The sequence below is a fragment of the Podarcis cretensis genome (assembly GCF_951804945.1).
Source record: "Podarcis cretensis genome assembly, chromosome: 3".
Taxonomy (NCBI): domain Eukaryota; kingdom Metazoa; phylum Chordata; class Lepidosauria; order Squamata; family Lacertidae; genus Podarcis; species Podarcis cretensis.
Window position 1 is genome coordinate 2,228,180 of NC_137172.1, and position 19,142 is coordinate 2,247,321.

At 47.7% G+C, this 19,142-nt stretch overlaps 1 protein-coding gene across 4 annotated transcripts in view; it reads left to right on the top strand.

Moving 5' to 3' along the window:
- OTOF (otoferlin) overlaps positions 1–19,142 on the top strand; it is a 226,274-nt gene that overhangs the window by 148,248 nt on the left and 58,884 nt on the right. For 2 of the 4 annotated variants that reach the window (XM_079968474.1, XM_079968477.1), the window contains exons 1-8: positions 4,358–4,476; positions 5,697–5,797; positions 9,135–9,225; positions 12,214–12,330; positions 14,415–14,567; positions 15,298–15,487; positions 17,279–17,403; positions 18,251–18,385. In XM_079968474.1, the coding sequence (XP_079824600.1) occupies positions 4,453–4,476; positions 5,697–5,797; positions 9,135–9,225; positions 12,214–12,330; positions 14,415–14,567; positions 15,298–15,487; positions 17,279–17,403; positions 18,251–18,385 (936 nt within the window). In that variant the 5' untranslated portion in view covers positions 4,358–4,452. Of the gene's footprint in view, positions 1–477; positions 587–2,349; positions 2,537–4,349; positions 4,477–5,696; positions 5,798–9,134; positions 9,226–12,213; positions 12,331–14,414; positions 14,568–15,297; positions 15,488–17,278; positions 17,404–18,250; positions 18,386–19,142 lie in introns of those variants that run through there. The other 2 variants (XM_079968476.1, XM_079968475.1) reach the window with 2 other exon arrangements.

A 19,142-nucleotide genomic window follows, 5' to 3' on the forward strand; every position in this document is an offset into this window, starting at 1 on the left:
GGCAGAACGATGGAGGTGGAGACGCTCCTTCAGGTATACTGGACCGAGTATACTGAAAACCTTTGCTTTTTCATACCATAAATATGCATGCCATCCAAATGTGTTATCATGTTTTTCTGAATCTAAAATATCCCCATTTCTCAATATTATCCCATCCCAGATCCAGCAAATACAGGATGCCTCATAATATAGTTTTAAGTCTGGCAGGGCGAAACCCCGTCTCTCTTTAACATCTGATAGCAATTTATATTTTATCCTTGTTTTCTTCCCCTGCCAGATGAATCTGGAAATATATTTTTTTTGCCATTCTTTAAAGCTTCCAGTACCGCCTATCACCAGGATCGATTGGAATAAAAATAACATTCTTAGCAAGACAATCATTTGAATCACTGATATTCTTCCCCAGAACGATAAATTCATTCTACCCCAAATCTCCAAATTCCTAAGTTCTTCTTATGTCCTTCTCCCACCCCACAGAACTGCACGGGCAAGATGGACGAATTTTTTCTCTTTGGATCCTTCCTGGAGGCCACCATGATTGACAGGAAGAATGGAGACAAGCCCATCAGCTTTGAGGTCACCATAGGTTGGTATGGCTTCATTAAGGGATGGGGTGAGCAGCCCCACCAAGGAGGGGCATTAGCCTTCTGGGGTGCTGTGCGCACAGAACTCTGGCCAATATGCCGTATTTTTTGCTCTATAAGACTCACTTTTTCCCTCCTAAAAAGTAAGGGGAAATGTGTATGCGTCTTATGGAGCAGATGCAGGCTGCGCAGCTATCCCAGAAGCCAGAACAGCAAGAGGGATCGCTGCTTTCACTGCACAGCGATCCCTCTTGCTGTTCTGACTTCTGAGATTCAGAATATTTTTCTTCTTGTTTTCCTCCTCCAAAAACTAGGTGCGTCTTATGGTCTGATGAGTCTTATAGAGCGAAAAATACGGTAACTCCCGTTTGCAGCAAATAAACTCAGTCCTTTACAGCAGAATGCAGCAGAATCAACTGTGGTTGGAATAGTAACATCAAGGGTTTTATTTAAAAAGCAAATAACAAAACAACAAGGCAACTCTCACATCCGTCTTCTTCCATAGTCAGAGTCAAAAGGAAGCATAAGGAAAACAAGAGCAGTAGAGCAGAGAGGGGAGAACAAGAGGGAGGAGACATTTAAATAGTTCCCATACTCATACATCAATTGAGCAATTAAAGGCAACCTGCAACATTATGCAATGTGAGAATGAGACATTACAGGAACCATGTGCAAAATGTGGCACTGGAAGAAGAGCATGGGCTTTCTGAGGACCAAGTGTGTAGGAATAACGGAGGACGACAGGACGTTGAATGCAGGTGAGCTGTTTGTGAGCAAGCTGGCAAGCATGCTCCAAGCAAGCTGCCGACTGGCTGTGCAGAGGCTCCTTTTATTAGCAGAAGTCAACAATTGGATACAGTAGTGAAACCACTCTGAACATGACGTATCTCCATCTAAGCACATTTCCGGCATTGTCAAATACACGTGTCAGCAGGCGTTTCCCTAAAATGTTTTCCCCAGTACTTGATTACATCTGCGTCCCCGGTCATGCTCCAGCCATGTGTTATGTCTAGTAACCAAATCTGTGAGAGGACAAATGGTCAGGGGAAAAACCCTGTCTTCTGGCCAAGAGGCTAGAGTTCAGGGAGAGTGGCCGCAAGGCTCCTTGGCACGCTGTGGTATGCTGGGTGCGAGATGTGCCTCAGCACCGGTGGAGCATCACTCCCACAAAATGGTATCAGAAATCGAATTTGAGGCTTCTTCTTCTTCTTTGGCGATCCCTCGTAGCCAAGTAAGAGCGTCTTCCATAAACACGGTCTTAACAGTGAGTCCATAAGTGACTATGGTGGCCAATTCTGGACCCAAACGTCCTTCCACAGTGGGGACATAGGTTTCCGGGCGGGAATTGATCATGGTGAGGGTTTGCCAAGCGTGCCTTCCTCTTAGCATGTTTCTCTCTTGCGTCCTGAGTTCGAGTGTCTTCAAAGCCCAGGACACCTTTGGTAAAGGCTGTTCTCCAATTGGAGCGCTCCCAGGCCAGTGCTTCCCAGTTGTCGGTGTTTATGCTACATTTTCTTAAATTTTCCTTTAGTCTTTAAACCTCTTTTGTTGACCACCAGCATGACATGCTGCCCTTGACTCAGAATATTCCTGAACCGTGTATCACAAGATCCTAGGATTGCATAGTTCAAAAAGTGTAGATCCAGGCACAAAAGTTGTGAGGGGTAAATACCGACTACGTCCGGGAAATTCCGGCTGTATGGCAACCCTAGTTCCCTCTGACTCTGCCGTTCCATGGTGATTCTATCCCTTCCGTCTCCCCCAGGCAATTATGGCAATGAAATCGACGGGATGTCCAAGCCCATGATCAAGAAGAAGAAAGATGGTGGAGGAGATGGAAACGAGGAAGAGTCTCAGCTGCTGGAGAACGAGAGTGACGAGGAAAGCACAGACGACGGGGAGTTTGTCTCCATCTCCTCTTCTCCACCTTTGAGGCCTTTGATCACCGACAGGCAAGCGAAACTTTGGCCGGTCCGGTTGACTTGTTGTTGGAAAGGGTGATGGAGAGAGGTCCCAGAATTTCTTCTTGCCTCCTTATGTCCTTAGGACTGTATAGCTTGCCCGAGTGGCTACGTGCCGATCATTCATTACAGTGGTACCTTGGTTCTCATACTTAATCCGTTCCGGAAGTCCGTTCCAAAACCAAAGCGTTCCAGAACCAAGGCACGCTTTCCCATAGAAAGTAATGCAAAATGGATTAATCTGTTCCAGACTTTTAAAAACAACCCCTAAAACAGTGATTTAACATGAATTTTACTATCTAACAAGACCATTGATCCATAAATGGGGTAGCTGTGCCCCTGAAGGACCAGGTGTGCAGCCTGGTTGTCATTTTGGACTCACAGCTGTCCATGGAGGCGCAGGTCAATTCTGTGTCCAGGGCAGCTGTCTCCCAGCTCCATCTGGTACGCAGGATGAGACCCTCCCTGCCTGTGGACTGTCTTGCCAGAGTGGTGCATGTTCTAGTTATCTCCTGCTTGAACTACTGCCATGCACTCTACGTGGGGCTACCTTTGAAGGTGACCCAGAAACGGCAACTAATCCAGAATGCGGCAGCTAGACTGGTGACTGAGAGTGGCCATCAAGACCATATAATACCAGTCTTGAAAGACCTACACTGGCTCCCAGTACATTTCCGAGCACAATTCAAAGTGTTGGTGCTGATCTTTAAAGCCCTCAATGCCCTCGGTCCAGTATACCTGAAGGAGCAGCTCCACCTCCATCGTTCTGCCCGGACACTGAGGTCCAGCGCTGAGGGCTTTCTGGCGGTTCCCTAACTGTGAGAAATGAGGTTACAGGGAACCAGACAGAGTGCCTTCTCGGTGGTGGCACCCGTGCCAGAGTTTTAGAAGACATCTGAAGGCAGCCCTGTTTAGGGAAGCTTTTAATGTTTAATCAGTTATTGTATTTTAGTGTCCTGTTGGAAGCCGCCAAGAGTGGCTGGGGAAACTCAGCCAGATGGGCGGGGTATAAATAATATATTATTATTATTATTATTATTATTATTATTATTATTATTATCATTATCATTATTTTACTATCAAAGAAGGTCCCCAGCAATATCACTTCCTTCCAGCTGATTAAGGCATTACAGGCTGTTCTCATGCCATCAAAGAACTTACCATATTTTTCGTCTATAAGACGCACCTTTTCCCTCCTAAAAAGTAAGGGGAAACGTGCGTGCGTTTTATGGAGTGAATGCAGGCTGCGCAGCTATCCCAGAAGCCAGAACAGCAAGAGGGATTGCTGCTTTCGCTACGCAGAGATCCCTCTTGCTGTTCTGGCTTCTGGGATTCAGAATATTTTTTTTCTTGTTTTCCTCCTCCAAAAACTAGGTGCGTCTTATCGTCTGGTGCACCTTATAGAGCGAAAAATACGATAACAAGAGACAGGGAGGGGGAAGGAACAGAGGCAGGATGGATAACCAGATCAAATCACTAACTCTTCGAAATACAATTTATCTTCCGGATAGATCACCCATACAATGTCCCATCTAACCATGGCTAGCCAATTATTTGTAAGAAGTCTACAAGGAGGGTTTCATGGTGGCAGAGACCATTTGGCGGCATGCTGCCTCTGAACTTAGCTGCTTCCTTGAGAACGTATCATAGCTAAAAGCCTGTGATAAGTTCTCCGAAAGCCAGCTAAGCCAGCAACCGTCTCCGCATCTTGTGTCAGGGAGTTCCGTAAGTTCTGAACAGTTGCTGCCCCACTGCAGCCCCTTCCAGCTCCTGAGGTTTACCGCCTGCTCCTTCCTCACCCTGCTCCCAGGAATTACTTCCACCTGCCGTATTTTGAGAAGAAGCCTTGCATCTACATCAAGAGCTGGTGGCAGGATCAGCGAAGGCGTCTGTACAACTCCAACATCATGGACAAGATTGCGGACAAGCTGGTGGGTACCCAAGGGGGTCTGGGGGAGGTGTGGGGTGGGGAGGGAAACCCTGGGGTGACCCATGGCTCCAGTTGCTAGATGACCCTGGGCCCCTTCCAACTCTACAATTCTATCTTCTTCTTCTTTGGCGATCACTCGTAGCCAAGTAAGATTGTCTTCCATAAACATGGTTTAAACCAGTGTTTCCCAACCTTGGGCCTCCAGCTGTTTTTGAACTACAATTCCCATCATCCCTGACCACTGGTCTTGCTAGCTAGGGATGATGGGAGTTGTAGTCCAAAAACAGCTGGAGGCCCAAGGTTGGGAAACACTGGTTTAAACAATGAGTCCGTAATTGACCGTGGAGGCCAATTCTGGATCCACACGTCCTTCCACAGTGGGGACATTGGTTTCCGGGTGGGAGTTGATCACGGTGTGGTTTTGCCAAGCGTGTCTTCCTCCTAGTACATTTCTCCCTTTTGTCCTGAGTTTGAGCATCTTCAAAGCCCAGGACACCTTTGGTAAAGGCTGTTCTCCAATTGGAGCACTCACAGGCCAGTGTTTCCCAATTGTTGGTGTTTATACTACATTTTTGAGGGACGCGGGTGGCGCTGTGGGTTAAACCACAGAGCCTAGGACTTGCCAATCAGAAGGTCGGCGGTTTGAATCCCCGCGACGGGGTGAGCTCCCGTTGCTCAGTCCCTGCTCCTGCCAACCTAGCAGTTCGAAAGCACGTCAAAGTGCAAGTAGATAAATAGGTACTGCTCCGGCGGGAAGGAAAACGGAGTTTCCGTGTGCTGCTCTGGTTCGCCAGAAGCGGCTTAGTCATGCTGGCCACATGACCCGGAAGCTGTACGCTGGCTCCCTCGGCCAATAAAACGAGATGAGCACCGCAACCCCAGAGTTGGTCACGACTGGACCTAACGGCCAGGGGTCCCTTTACCTTTACCTTTATATTACATATTTAAAAATTTGCTTTGAGAGAGTCTTTAAACCTCTTTTGTTGACCACCAGCATTATGTTTACAATTTTAAAGTTCTGAATAGAGTAGTTGCTTTGGAAGACGATCATCAGGCATCCGCTCAACATGACCAGTCCAACGAAGTTGATGTTGAAGAATCATTGCTTCAACACTGGGTATCTTTGCTTCTTCCACTACACTGGCATTAGTTCGCCTGTCTTCCTGAGCTCTGCCCTGCCTGGTAGCCCTGTTATATTGACAGTTGTTTCTGACCTTCTAGGAAGAAGGCTTGAATGATGTTCATGAGATGATGAAGACTGAGAAGCCCCACCCGGAACGGCGCCTCCGAGGGGTCCTGGAGGAGCTGAGCAGTGCATGCCTGTGAGTCAGCCACAAGTGGGGGGAGAAGGACCCTCAAAATATCAGGAAGTTGCAAGGGAAGGACCATGAGATTTGTCCCACTCCCATATATACAGCTGAGGACCAGGTTGCTTGAGCGAGCACCTCACCCCTTGTAATGCCCGTCTGAGAGAGAACTTCTCCTGCAAGTTCTAAAGAGCTCAGAATCCTGTAACTCAGAGCAGTGAGGCTGCCCTTGCCCTCTGGAGTAGCATCCCTATACAGATACGACAAGCCACCATGATCTACACTTTCCAGAAACAACTGTGAAGGCGTTTTTGTTCTGCAAGCTTTTCCAGCTGGGCAAATGGTCAGAGTTAATGAAACTGGTGGACTTCCTCTGTTCTTCCAGTTAATAATGATATGTGCCCTCTGGAGGTCCCATTATTGAGGAGGTGAAGAATTGGATCTCATATTCTTTTTCCCTCCAAATGCTTTTTATTGAGTTTTAAGAACACCATCACCAACCAACAAAAACATCAAGTCTTATTACATATATCTTACTTTATGCTCCATAGAGCCGTTGACTTCCGCCCTTCCCTTCCACAAGATCGATTCCCAAAACTCTTTTATTTTGTTAATTGACCACCACATGTGGTAAAAATCGCCGTCCTTTTCCTTGCATTTCCAGCAAGTTTTCCTACTTGTCCTATACATTTTTGCCAGTTTGGTGGGAGTGGAATTGGATCTCATATTCATTTTTATTCATAGAATCATAGAATCCTAGAGTTGGAAGAGACCACAAGGGCCATCGAGTCCAACCCCCTGCCAAGCAGGAAACACCATCAGAGCACTCCTGACATATGGTTGTCAAGCCTCTGCTTAATGACCTCCAAAGAAGGAGACTCCACCACACTCCTTGGCAGCAAATTCCACTGTCAAACAGCTCTTACTGTCAGGAAGTTCTTCCTAATGTTTAGGTGGAATCTTCTTTCTTGTACTTTGGAGCTATTGCTCCGTGTCCGCTTCTCTGGAGCAGCAGAAAACAACCTTTCTCCCTCCTCTATGTGACATCCTTTTATATATTTGAACATGGCTATCATATCACCCCTTAACCTCCTCTTCTCCAGGCTAAACTTGCCCAGCTCCCTTAGCCGTTCCTCATTAGGCATCGTTTCCAGGCCTTTGACCATTTTGGTTGCCCTCCTCTGGACACGTTCCAGTTTGTCAGTGTCCTTCTTGAACTGTGGTGCCCACAGATTCCTTCCTTCGTTATATTGGTTTCCTATCTCTTGCCCCTCAGGAGCTCATGCTCGCACACATGGTTCTCCTCACAACAACCCTGTGAGGTAGGTTAAGCAGAGAGGCAGCGACTGGCCCCAGAGGTCTCACCCTGTGAACTTCTTGGCCAAGCAGAGATTCAAACCCTGGTCTCTCCCACATCCTAGTCCAACAGTCCAACACTCCAGCCACCACACCAGAGCTTTTCAAACTGTGTTTCACGACACGTTAGTGCGTTGGCTGCAGTGTGTAGGTGTGTCACACAAACACTCCCGGTGTTCTTCCCAGAGCGGGAATGGGGTTAGCTTAACTTCTGGTTTGCTAGTAAAACTGAATTACCGTGTTGTGAAACTTTTCATGTTGGTGACACACTTTTTATGATACTGTCAGAGCTGCCTCTAGGTCCCAGCTCACAGAGGACCAACGCCAGGCTGTCGTTATGTACAAAAGTCTTTATTGAGGTTTAGTTTCCATTTCAAAGCCGCAGCGCGCAGCTCTACGTCTTAAAGCCTAGACCGGCGAAGTCCCGTCTGAGTCTCCTCCCCTTCCACACCAGTTTAAGACTCTCGCTTTGCTCCACCTCTTCCTAAGTTCCTTTCTCCTCTGGGCCCTCCTGCCCGCTAGGGTTTCATCCTTTCTGGACTCCTCTGACGCTGACCCTGATGATTCTTCCCTCTCCTTCCGGCGGGCTTTAGGACCTGGTTCCCTATCCGGGCTACCTTCTGTGCCGCTCGCCTGTACATTTGAACTTGACGCGTGCGCCCAGCCGGCAACTTTCCTCTTGACCGTTCCCTCGCTCTCCGATGGAGGCGTGGCCACCCCTGACTCATCTTCTCTCGCTGGTGGTGAATATGTGGGCTCTGATACCTGGGACTCCTCCCCCCCACTACGCTCTGGTGGGGAAGCTGGTCCTGATTTCCAACTGCTGCTCTGGGAGTCCCCGCTGGCCCCTTGCTTCTGGGGTGTCCCCCTTGGGTCCCCCCTTGCCCTGGCCATCGGCGCCCCCTTCTGTGAATCTTCCGATTCGCTGGAGAGGCTCATGGAATCTCTCGGGCTGCTGTCATCCTCTCCTACGCTGCCCTCGGATTGCTCCCCCTCGCTCTCCATCTCCTCCCCTCCCTGCACTCCCACTGAGTCCCTGACAGATACGCATCATGCAGGGCTGGATTTAGGTTTGATGAGGCCCTCAGCTACTGAAGGTAATGGGGCCCTTTATATGTCCAGCTGTCCTTTGTCAACAACAAATCGTCCCTGTTTTTTGTGTTGAAAATATGCCAATTTATGGACCTAATAGGTATCTCAAGCCATTTGCACATTACAAATAGGAGCCTACACAACACAAAACACTGTTGCTGTGTGTAAGTTTTATTTTATTTGTTTTTTATCTTATATTTTGGAAATGTACATCCAGGATTTTTTTCCTTTAAATTTTTTGGGGGCCCCCAAGAGACTGGGGCCCTAAGTACGTAAATCCAGCACTGGCATCATGTGTAAAAAGTGTGTCACCAACATGAAAAGTTTGGAAAGCTCTGCACTGCGCTGTATCCCAAACTGTCTCCTCAAGTCTGGGCACACACCCCCCTCCAAGACCATCTTTGCTGCCCTTTCTTCTTGTCACAAGCTTACGTCTCTCTTCTCCTGCTTTGCCCCATGGTGGACCTTAAGGTCCATAAACAGCAACACCCTAGAGGTCCTGGGCCCTAAGGAAGTCAGATTAGCCTCAACCAGAGGCAGGGCCTTTTCAACACTGGCCCCATCCTGGTGGAACGCTCTGCCTCATGAGACCAGGGCCCTGCGGGATCTGATTTCTTTCCGCAGGGCCTGTAAGACAGAGTTGTTCCGCCTGGCCTTTGGCTTGGAGCCAATTTGATTCCCTCCCCCTCTTTCTTTTTCCTTTCTTCTCCTGTGATGAGGCTGCATTTTAATGTTTCAATATTTTAATGTTGTATTTTAATCTTGTTATTAAGTTGTATTCATTCAACTTGTTTTTATTATTGCTTCTTAGCTGCCCTGAGCCTGGGGAGGTTGGGGTATAAATAAAAATTATTATTATTATTATTATTATTATTATTATTATTATTATTATCTGTCCCAACAGGCGGTTTGTGACCCTCTCCAACAAGGACCAGAACCATTCGTCCCGGACGCGACTGGACCGGGAGAGGCTGAAATCCTGCATGCGGGAGCTGGTGAGTGTCTCTCCAGGTTGGGAGCCCTCAGCTGGGGGAAAAAAGGAAAATCAAATGGGCAGGGTGTTCAGTGGGCGTGGCGCCTGCAATGAAGGCAGAGGTGCCCAAGAGAGCCTTTTCCACACCCTTTTCCTAGTCCGATTGCAACACAACAGCCCTGCAGTGTTGCCAGTGGGCACGATTCTCTGGTATTTGCTGCCACCACCTATATCCTAGTCCAAGATCAAAGCAGCTGCATCGTTTCCCTGGTGGACGCCCCCACCTAAACGTCCTAAAATATCTGAAGTGTGCATGCACAAAGCTTATACCAAGAACAAACTTAGTTGGTCTCTAAGGTGCAACTGGACAATACACACACACACACACACACACACACACACACACACACACACGCACATATATATGCCTAAAATATTGTTGTTATTATTTACTGAATTTATATACCCCCCTATACCCGGAAGTCTCAGGGCGGTTGACAGAACGAAATATAAAACCACAAAATATATAATCAAAATAAAAAGAACAACCCAATACCCCACCCCAAACCACATTTTAAAAGGGCATAGGGACACAGAACAATGCACTCTTCTTATGAGTTACTCAGAGTGTAAAGGCAAGGATGGTGGTCTCTTACAACCCTCATCCTAAACTTCCAGTAGCATGAATTCCAAGTGACGTGGAGGATTCTAAAATTCACACACACACGTCAATGGTCAAATTATGAAATGTTATTAAAAATAAAAGGTGGAGGAAAAGCAAGCAGAGGGTCAAAACAGAATACAAAATAAACCAGAGCATTGTGGCTCTAAAATTGAACTAATCCTAACCTATTCCTGACACTATAGCTGTTACCCATTGTGGGAATGCATTTAGACACCAGTTATTATCCTTTCTCGCTCATGCTTGTGAGATCATCGGAGTATCATCCTTTGCAGCTTAAACTTGGAAGCTGAGACAAGCTATATCTTAGCTTCTACAAACAATAATCTGGGGTACTCTAAAGGCAGACTAGATTCTCCTGGAATTACCCATTTTCTCCCCCTTAAAAATAACAATCACACATACATTGTTTCGTAAAAAAGTAAAAGTAGCGTTTACTTACCTAAGTGGGTATCGAAGCAGCAATTGAAGTAGCGAAAAGAAGGCGGGTTTATATCTACCATCTGAATTACAAAAGTACAGAATCTAAGTTCAAAATTGTGTCTGAGCTATGGAGCTCAGACACCCATGTGTCTGCTTGGAGTTCTTTCTAGCAATTTCTACAGGAAGGTTCTGTGACCCTCGGCCTTTTCATGTGCCTATCAGGCAAAACATGAATGGTTAGTTTTGACTGCAAGAATGACCCACACAAGTAAGCAGCGAGGAAAGTCATCTTCGCCCAAAATCAGGTCTGCATCCCAGATGGTGAGAGTGAACACAACTGCAGGGAGGCTCTTTTAAAGAATCTCTCCACTGTCTTCGGAGGGAGGGACTTCCAAACCTTGCTGACCAATGGGCTGTTACATTTCAGTGCCAAGGAAATAGGGTGCAATTGTGGGGAAGGGAATGCAATTGATTGTGGATCATTTGTGGGCTCAAAAACAGGATCAAGAGGTACTATTGCATTTGCTGGCTTGATTGATTTCTGGACATTGGATGAGCCAGCAAATGTCGGAAATCCCCACTGCTTCCATTCTCATTCTAATTGGTGTTTGCCAACATCCCTTTCTATAAGACCACCTGTTTGAACAATCACATTTTATAAAGTAAGATAGCAACAAACATCAGCAGAGCCTGCAGTGACCCCAGTTTAGTAGACAAGGATGTTTATTATTATTATTATTATTATTATTATTATTATTATTATTATATTGAAGATTTTCTTGATTTACAATAGTTTGCAATGTCTCTCTCTCGTATTTTTTTCCTCCATGTAACATTTTTACAAATCAGTTTCATTTGTTGTGATATTAGGAAGAAAAGTGGGAGAGAGGTGGAGGGGGGGGGAAAGATGGGTGGGGGTGGGGTCGGGTGGCGATGTTTCTATTTTACTTACTATATGTAGGGTTTGGTGTCAGCGTTGCTTGTGCAGGTTCTTTGCTGTTCGCTTGTGTTCCTTTGGACAACGACCATACGAGAAATAAGCAAAATAACCAAGCAAGTATTAGAAATCACCCCAGAATTGGCCTTACTAAACATCTTCCAAGACAATACAGTGGTACCTCAGGTTACATACGCTTCAGGTTACATACACTGCAGGTTACAGACTCCGCTAACCCAGAAATAGTGCTTCAGGTTAAGAACTTTGCTTCAGGATGAGAACAGAAATTGTGCTCCAGCGGCGCAGTGGCAGCAGGAGGCCCCATTAGCTAAAGTGGTGCTTCAGGTTAAGAACAGTTTCAGGTTAAGTATGGACCTCTGGAACGAATTAAGTACTTAACCTGAGGTACCACTGTAATGCCCATTTACACCGCAAAGAACTCATAACCCACCTACTTTCAGCAGCCAGAAACATCATAACCAGACACTGTAGAGACCTGTCAGGAGTAAGCATGGACCAATGGTACCAAATAGTATAGGAAACAGCCTTACTAGAAAAATTAACCAATAAACTGAAACTGGCACGGGGACAAATAGAAGAAGATGCCTTCACCCCAGGATGGCTCCCCTTTATCACATACACAGCCCAACAAAATGACAAAAATCCACCAACAGCATACAAATCAATATGGCTAACCTGATCCAAAACACCCACCTACCCCACTCACACGTGAAAACAAAGACCACCACAGCCAACCGCAAATGGACAGCCACACCCCAGGCCAACCGCAACCTCTCTCACCACCAAAGTAGACAGGGATGTTGAGTCTCACCCCCTTCCATTTCCTAAATTCATGTCATTTTTGCAGTCCACTGCTTCCTCCTTTCATCCCCATGACGTCTCTCTCTCTCTCTCTCTCTCTCTCTCTCTCTCTCTCTCTCTCTCCCCTTGCATCAAACACCATGCAGGAGACAATGGGCCAGCAGGCCAAGACCATGAGATCCCAGGTCAAGAAAACCACCATCAGAGACAAGCTGAAGCAGGCACAGAACTTCTTGCAAAAGCTGCGGTTCCTGGCAGATGAGGTGAGGCGACCAGGTTCATCCATATGTAACTTGAGCCTTGCTTAAATATCTCAGTACTGGGCTTTGAGCAGCCAAACATGCAGGAACTGGGAAACACAGAGGGCTGGATTGAATGACCCTTTGATCTCCTTCCTAATCTGTGTACGTTTCCAAGCACAATTCAAAGTGTTGGTGCTGACCTTGAAAGCCCTAAATGGCCTCGGTCCAGTATACCTGAAGGAGCGTCTCCACCTCCATCGTTCAGCCCAGACACTGAGGTCCGGCACTGAGGGCCTTCTGGCAGTTCCCTCGCTGCAAGAAGCCAAGTTACAGGGAACCAGGCATAGGGCCTTCTTGGTGGTGGCACCCGGCCTGTGGAGCTCCCTCCCAGCAGATGCCAAGGAGATAAACAACTATCTGACTTTTAGAAGATATCTAAAAGCAGCCCTGTTTAGGAAAACTTTTAATGTATGATGCATTACGGTATTTTAATATTTTGTTGGAGGCCGCCCAGAGTGGCTGGGGAAACACAGCCAGATGGGCAGAGTATAAAAAATAAATTATTGTTATTATTATACTGTGGTTCTATGAAGTCTGCACTGGATCCAGGTGGCATATCCAGCCATGAGGGCAGGAGCACAGCGGATTGTGGGCAAATTGCCTCTTGAAGCAGGAAGGCTGTTACGCCAGGGGGGCAAGTATTTGGGGGGCCAGGAGCCGAGTTCAAGAGGAGCTGAGGTCACAGGCAGGCAGAGACCAGGAGAACCAAGTTCGAGAGAGACTGGGGAAAACCCTTAGAACAGGAAGTGAGAGCTGGTCCTTGAAAATGGGGAGTTCGCTTCCCCAGGTGTTATTTCCTGGGCTTCTGGGTGAGGTGACTTGCTGCCCCCTGGGCAGGGCCTTGCAGAGCCAGGTAGAGGACCAGGCCAGGTAGATAATGTGCCCCCCCTTTTTTTACCCTGGGTAAAATCTCATAGAATCATAGAATCATAGAGTTGGAAGAGACCACCAGGGCCATTGAGTCCAACCCCCTGCCAAGCAGGAAACACCATCAGAGCACTAATGACATATGGTTGTCAAGCCTCTGTTTAAAGACCTCCAAAGAAGGAGACTCCACCACACTCCTTGGCAGCAAATTCCACTGTCGAACAGCTCTTACTGTCAGGAAGTTCTTCCTAATGTTTAGGTGGAATCTTCTTCCTTGTAGTTTGGATCCATTGCTCCGTGTCCGCTTCTCTGGAGCAGCAGAAAAACAACCTTTCTCCCTCCTCTATGTGACATCCTTTTATATATTTGAACATGGCTATCATATCACCCCTATTTTTAAGTAGACAAATTTGACTATTAATTATAATATAATTATAATTAAAACTTCTCTGTCTTCTTATTCTACTCTTTAAAAAGATGTGTGCTTGTGAGAAAGCCACTATAGCTCATGAGCCAATATTTCTTTAAAAAACATGGTTTCCACCCAATTTTATCCTCATTGAGCTATATGTACTCCTCGAGTGTAAGTAATATTCCTGGCCTAGTCAACAAAATTTTAAACAAATGGCCACATCTTCATCAATTTTTCATCCTTTTCAAAAAAAAAAAAAAAAAAAAATGCGATAAGAAAGCCAACACACTTATCTTTAAGGTACGTGTGGTTTTAATTTTTGGCAAACGAGATTTCAAACAAAAACTCACCAACTTTTAACAGCATGAAAAACGTGGTCCGCCATTACGTTCGCGGTGCGCTGGCTGCTAGAGCCTTGGCCACCTAGCGCCCGTTCCGCGCTCCTCTGTGGAGCTGATCGCAGGTCCCGCTCCGGACGCCAGGAAGCTATTCTCTCATGCTGCCAGCCAGGGCCCCAGGGAATCCACCCGCCGCCACCTTTGTGCCTCCACGTTCACCCCAGTGCATCCCCTGTGATTGTGAATATGCTGACCGAGGCCCTCTTTGGAATCGGAGGCCCGGGCCAAGTGGCCCATATGCCCCCCCCCCCTGTCTGGGCCTGCTCCTGGGTGCACTTGGTTGCGATGGATGGAGAGGCTAGCTCCAGTGTTCCTGGGTGCTTCTCAGCTCTTGAACCTTCTCTCTGCTCCCTCTCCTCCCTTCCCAGCCCCAGCACAGCATCCCGGACGTCTTCATCTGGATGATGAGCAACAACAAGCGCATCGCCTACGCCCGCATCCCCTCCAAGGACATCCTCTACTCCATCGTGGACGAGGAAACGGGGAAGGACTGCGCCAAAGTGAAGACCGTCTTCCTGAGGGTGACGTGGCAGCTGCTTTTTAACCCCCTTCTTGGGACGCAGTTTGATGGGCGGACGGATGAGGGGAGGCTGGGAGGGAGGGCATGAGAGGTGCAATTTAGAAAAGAGGTTAGGTGGATAAGAAGCATCTCAAGTGCCAAAGTCCTCTTGTCTGCTCCATTGTCATCTCAGAGTGGCAGAGGCTGCCTGGCCTTCAGCAGTTGCGTGGTGAGCCCATCCCCCCCGCCCCATGGAAATACCGTATTTTTCGCTCTATAAGACACACCAGACCATAAGACGCACCTAGTTTTTGGAGGAGGAAAACAAGAAAAAAAATATTCTGAATCTCAGAAGCCAGAACAGCAAGAGGGATCGCTTTGCAGCGAAAGCAGCAATCCCTCTTGGTGTTCTGGCTTCTGGGATAGCTGCGCAGCCTGCATTTGCTCCATAAGACGCACACACATTTCCCCTTACTTTTTAGGAGGGAAAAAGTGAGTCTTATAGAGCAAAAAATACAGTAATGACATGAGACACAATTATTAAGGTTAATGGGCTAAATATGGCCACAACTTTTCTTTGGTTCTTTTTGCAGCAAATGTATCCAATATTAAAAACCAATGAAGATTAAATTGCAAAATAACAAAAATAAAAAAGAAAGGGGACTTCTGGTGCTCAGAGAAAAGTGAAGGATGTGTAATGCTCTCTCTCTCTCTCTCTCTCTCTCTCTCTTCCTTGGCCTTTCTTCACTCAGTTACCGGGGAAAAAAGGTTTTGGGCCGGCCGGCTGGACAGTGCAAGCCAAGATGGAAATCTATTTGTGGCTGGGGCTCAACAAACAGCGCAAGGACTTCCTCAGCGGCCTTCCCTGTGGCTTTGAGGAGAAGAAACTTCCCAAGGGCCAGAACATCCCTTCCTTCCCACCCATCAGCCTCCTATACAACAGTAAGAGAACCCCTTCCTTGCTTGTGGAGACTTGGGAACCCCCACAGGCTCACCTTTGTGCCCTACCTGTAATCCCAGGTGTGGCAGGGCAGGTCTTCTCTAAGGCACCCGGAGCACGCACAGAGGCACTGTCTTCCTGACTGTGTTAAATTTGGCCCAGGCTCAGCCTTCTGTACTGAAGGCAGGTCCTAAGGTGTTATGAAAGGATCACCTTAAATGATGCCCAATGGCTACACTCAGGCAAATGCCAAATGTGTATCACTCCTTGGGGTGCATGAATTCAACAATTTCAGTGTCTCTCTGTTTATTTTCCCATTCTTCAGATCATCCCATTTGCGTGGCGAGTTCCAGCCTCCCCCCTCAGAAATAAAGACACGAGACACAAGAATTTGAGTTAATGGGTCAAATTAGGCCACATCTTTATTAATTGCAGGAATTCAGCAGTATTGGCTTAGGCATTGGTCCTATCAACTAACCGGCTTCAGCCTGATTGCATGAAGACCGGTGAGGGTTAACCACCAGTAGGGGGAGTCCCACTGATGCACATCAACTAGGAGCTCCCCCAGGGTCACTGCTCGGGTGCGTGCAGTGGGCCCACACCTCCATAGGCTTAGGACAAGGCCACGCCCCCCAGAATACTTTACTGGACTACCCTTTGTTTTTGGGGAAGGTGATGGCGCTTCCTCCCCCCTTCATCTGCATAATAATACCCCTACCAATGCCTAACCGCCAGTACTGGGGAGTTGTGACGGTTTGCTACGAGGTAGGCGAAAACCAAGTGGCTGGTGCTAATCTGCCAGTTGGAAACAATTCCTACCAGGCTCCTTGACGGCGACCAACAGAAGTCCATAGCAACGTCGGAGAGCCTAGCCTAACGGGTGAGAGGGGAGGGAAAACCTGATCAGCTGAGGCACGGAAAGAGGGAGGTCTTTGGCCGCGCCAGCCATAAATAGAGCCGGCCCCGCCTCCCGGGCCAGCCGATTGGCTGGTCAGGGGAATGACCCATCCGAGGATTCCCCTAGTATCATGGAGGCTGTAAGCCAGCCCCCACGTGTGTGGGGAGGGGCGTGAAGCCCACAACCCCACCTCCTTCCTAGCTCAGAAGTGGCTTTCTGCAAACGCCTGCAATTTATTTTAAAAAAGGATTTACAGTGGTACCTCTGGATGCGAACAGGATCCGTTCCGGAGCCCCGTTTGCATCCTGAGCAGAAATTGCGTGCGCGGGTCACAATTCACCATTTCTGCGCATGCGCATGATGTCATTTTGAGCGTCTGCACATGCGCGAGCGGCAAAACCCGGAAGCAACGTGTTCCGTTACTTCTGGGTCGCCGCGTAGTGCAACCCAAAAACGCTCAACCTGAAGAAACTTCAACCCAAGGTATGACTGTATATTTCTCTTGTACATTTTTTGTACATACTTTTGACTAGTGAAAGCATCCCCCCCCAAAAAACAATATCCTCCTAATACAATGTATTCCCCCCAATGTCCCCCATTACAATGTATTCCACCCCCTCAAAACACATTTCTCCCTAATACAATGCATTTTTAATACAATATTGTCCCCAATATACACATCCTCCTGTGCAATCTCTGGCTGGGGAACTGCACCCCAAATTTCGCAGAACTGAAAATTTTGAAGAAGTGCTGCAGTTTGGTTCGTGCATTCGTTTGCAAAGTGCGAATTTTGTACATTCCGTTTACGGTGTCAGCTAAAGTTGTGGTCCTCTGTCGCTGCCCCAAATCCACACGGAGTCACCTCCCTCTCTTTCCTTTCCTTTCGCCTGTGCAGTGAAGCAGGTCTTCCAGCTTCGTGTCCACATGTACCAAGCCAGGAGTCTCTTCGCAGCTGACAGCAGTGGCCTCTCCGATCCCTTTGCCAGGGTCTTTTTCATCACGCAGAGTCAGTGCACGGAGGTAAGAGGAGGAGATATGTGATTCAGAGACGAGTGGTCCTTGTCTGAATTTCTTGCTTGTTAAAAGCGGAAGTGATGTTCCATGCAGCCCAAATTGCTCGTGGCTCCTGTTGAGGGTGGCCAAACCTGCCAGTATGGTTTCCTCCCAGTTCCACGTTTTTATTATCCATTTCATAAAATTAATACCCTGCTTGGTTGTAAAACAAAACAAACCTCAAACGGGTTTGCAAAAAAACCAAAACAATAAAATTATAAACAAGAAAACAATAGTAATTTAAGACTTCTGAAAAGTTAAAACAACAAAAGACCAAAAATGGATTAAAACAAGTGATTGGGCTTGTTTAAACGATAATGGCTTTAGCAGGCAACTGCCCGATATCAATTGGCAGGGAGTTCCAAAGTGTAGATTCCAGTCTTCAGTTTTCTGCAATTCTGCATCTGTCTTGTTTTTTAAAAAAGAAAAGTTATTCTCAAAATCCATTTTATTGTGATTTTCTCCTAATACACACATTTAGCAACTTTTTGCCTGCCAATTTTGCAAAAGGCCTTCCTGTATAAAAATTATATATTTTTTTTTTTAAAAAAGGTGCTTAAATGTGAAGTGGAGGTGGCTTCAGAATTTAGATGCCCCTGTAGAAAAGGCCCCATCTCTGACACCCACCAAACAAAGACAAAGATAGTGGTTGCCTCAAATCCAAAATTCCAGAAGGAATATAGCAGCAGTTCCTGCTGTAGGCAAAAGCTCTGCAGAATTTCGGGGGAAACTGAAAGAAATGGGATATGGGGTTTGAAGGTGGAGGTTCATGCACACCTTGAGTCCTTCCTCCTCCTCCTCTTCCTCTTCTCAGGTCCTCCAGGAGACACTTTGCCCCACGTGGGACCAGCTGCTGGTGTTTGACAACGTGGAGCTATATGGGGAAGTCCATGAGATGCGGGACGACCCTCCCATCATTGTCATCGAGATCTATGACCAGGACACCGTGGTAAGAGGGTGAGCTGGTCCTGTGGGTTACCCGAGAGGTGAGGTCCAAGTCCGGTCCATGGTCAGAGGTGCAACATGGAGGCAGTCCATAGTAGCTGAAACTGGGTGCAAGGCAGGGAGCCGGGTGAAGTCAGGGACAGGCAGGGAGCCAGGGCAGGTCAGGAGCTCAGGCAGGAAAGCAGGACAGGGCTCAGGCAGGAACTAGCAACCAACAATGTTGCTCCCACAACATGGGACTGGGGCTGGCTGGCTTTTATCTGCCCCGAGGCATAGGGCAGCCCCGATCCTCAGGTGACTCGCCTCTCCTGGGCTGGAGGCGAGCACTCCTCCTGCGGGAACTTAGTTCCCTCCGCCTCTCTGCCCTGAGCCTCTGCAGCTCAGGAGAGGCTGGAGGGTTACCGGACCCAGAGGCAACCTCAGCTTCCTCTGATGGGGCTGAGAGTGGAGCGGCTGCAGGCAATGGGTCCTCCATCCCCTCAGGAGCCAGAGCAGACTCAGCTGACGCCTGCACCTGAGGACCTGGCACAGGTGAGGACCCTTCAGGCTCAAGCCCCAGCCCCCGCTCAGCTGGTTCTGGAGGCGGGGATTCCTGTGCAGGCTGGGATCCCTCAGGTTCAGCATCCCAGTCTGAATCCCAAGCCGTCACAAAGGGGCCGGGAAGGGAAGTGGTGGGAATCATAGCATAGTGGGGAAGCAGACTTCTTTGCCTGCATTGTGTCAGGCAGAAGAGGAACCAACCCAGGTTGCCAGGAACGTAT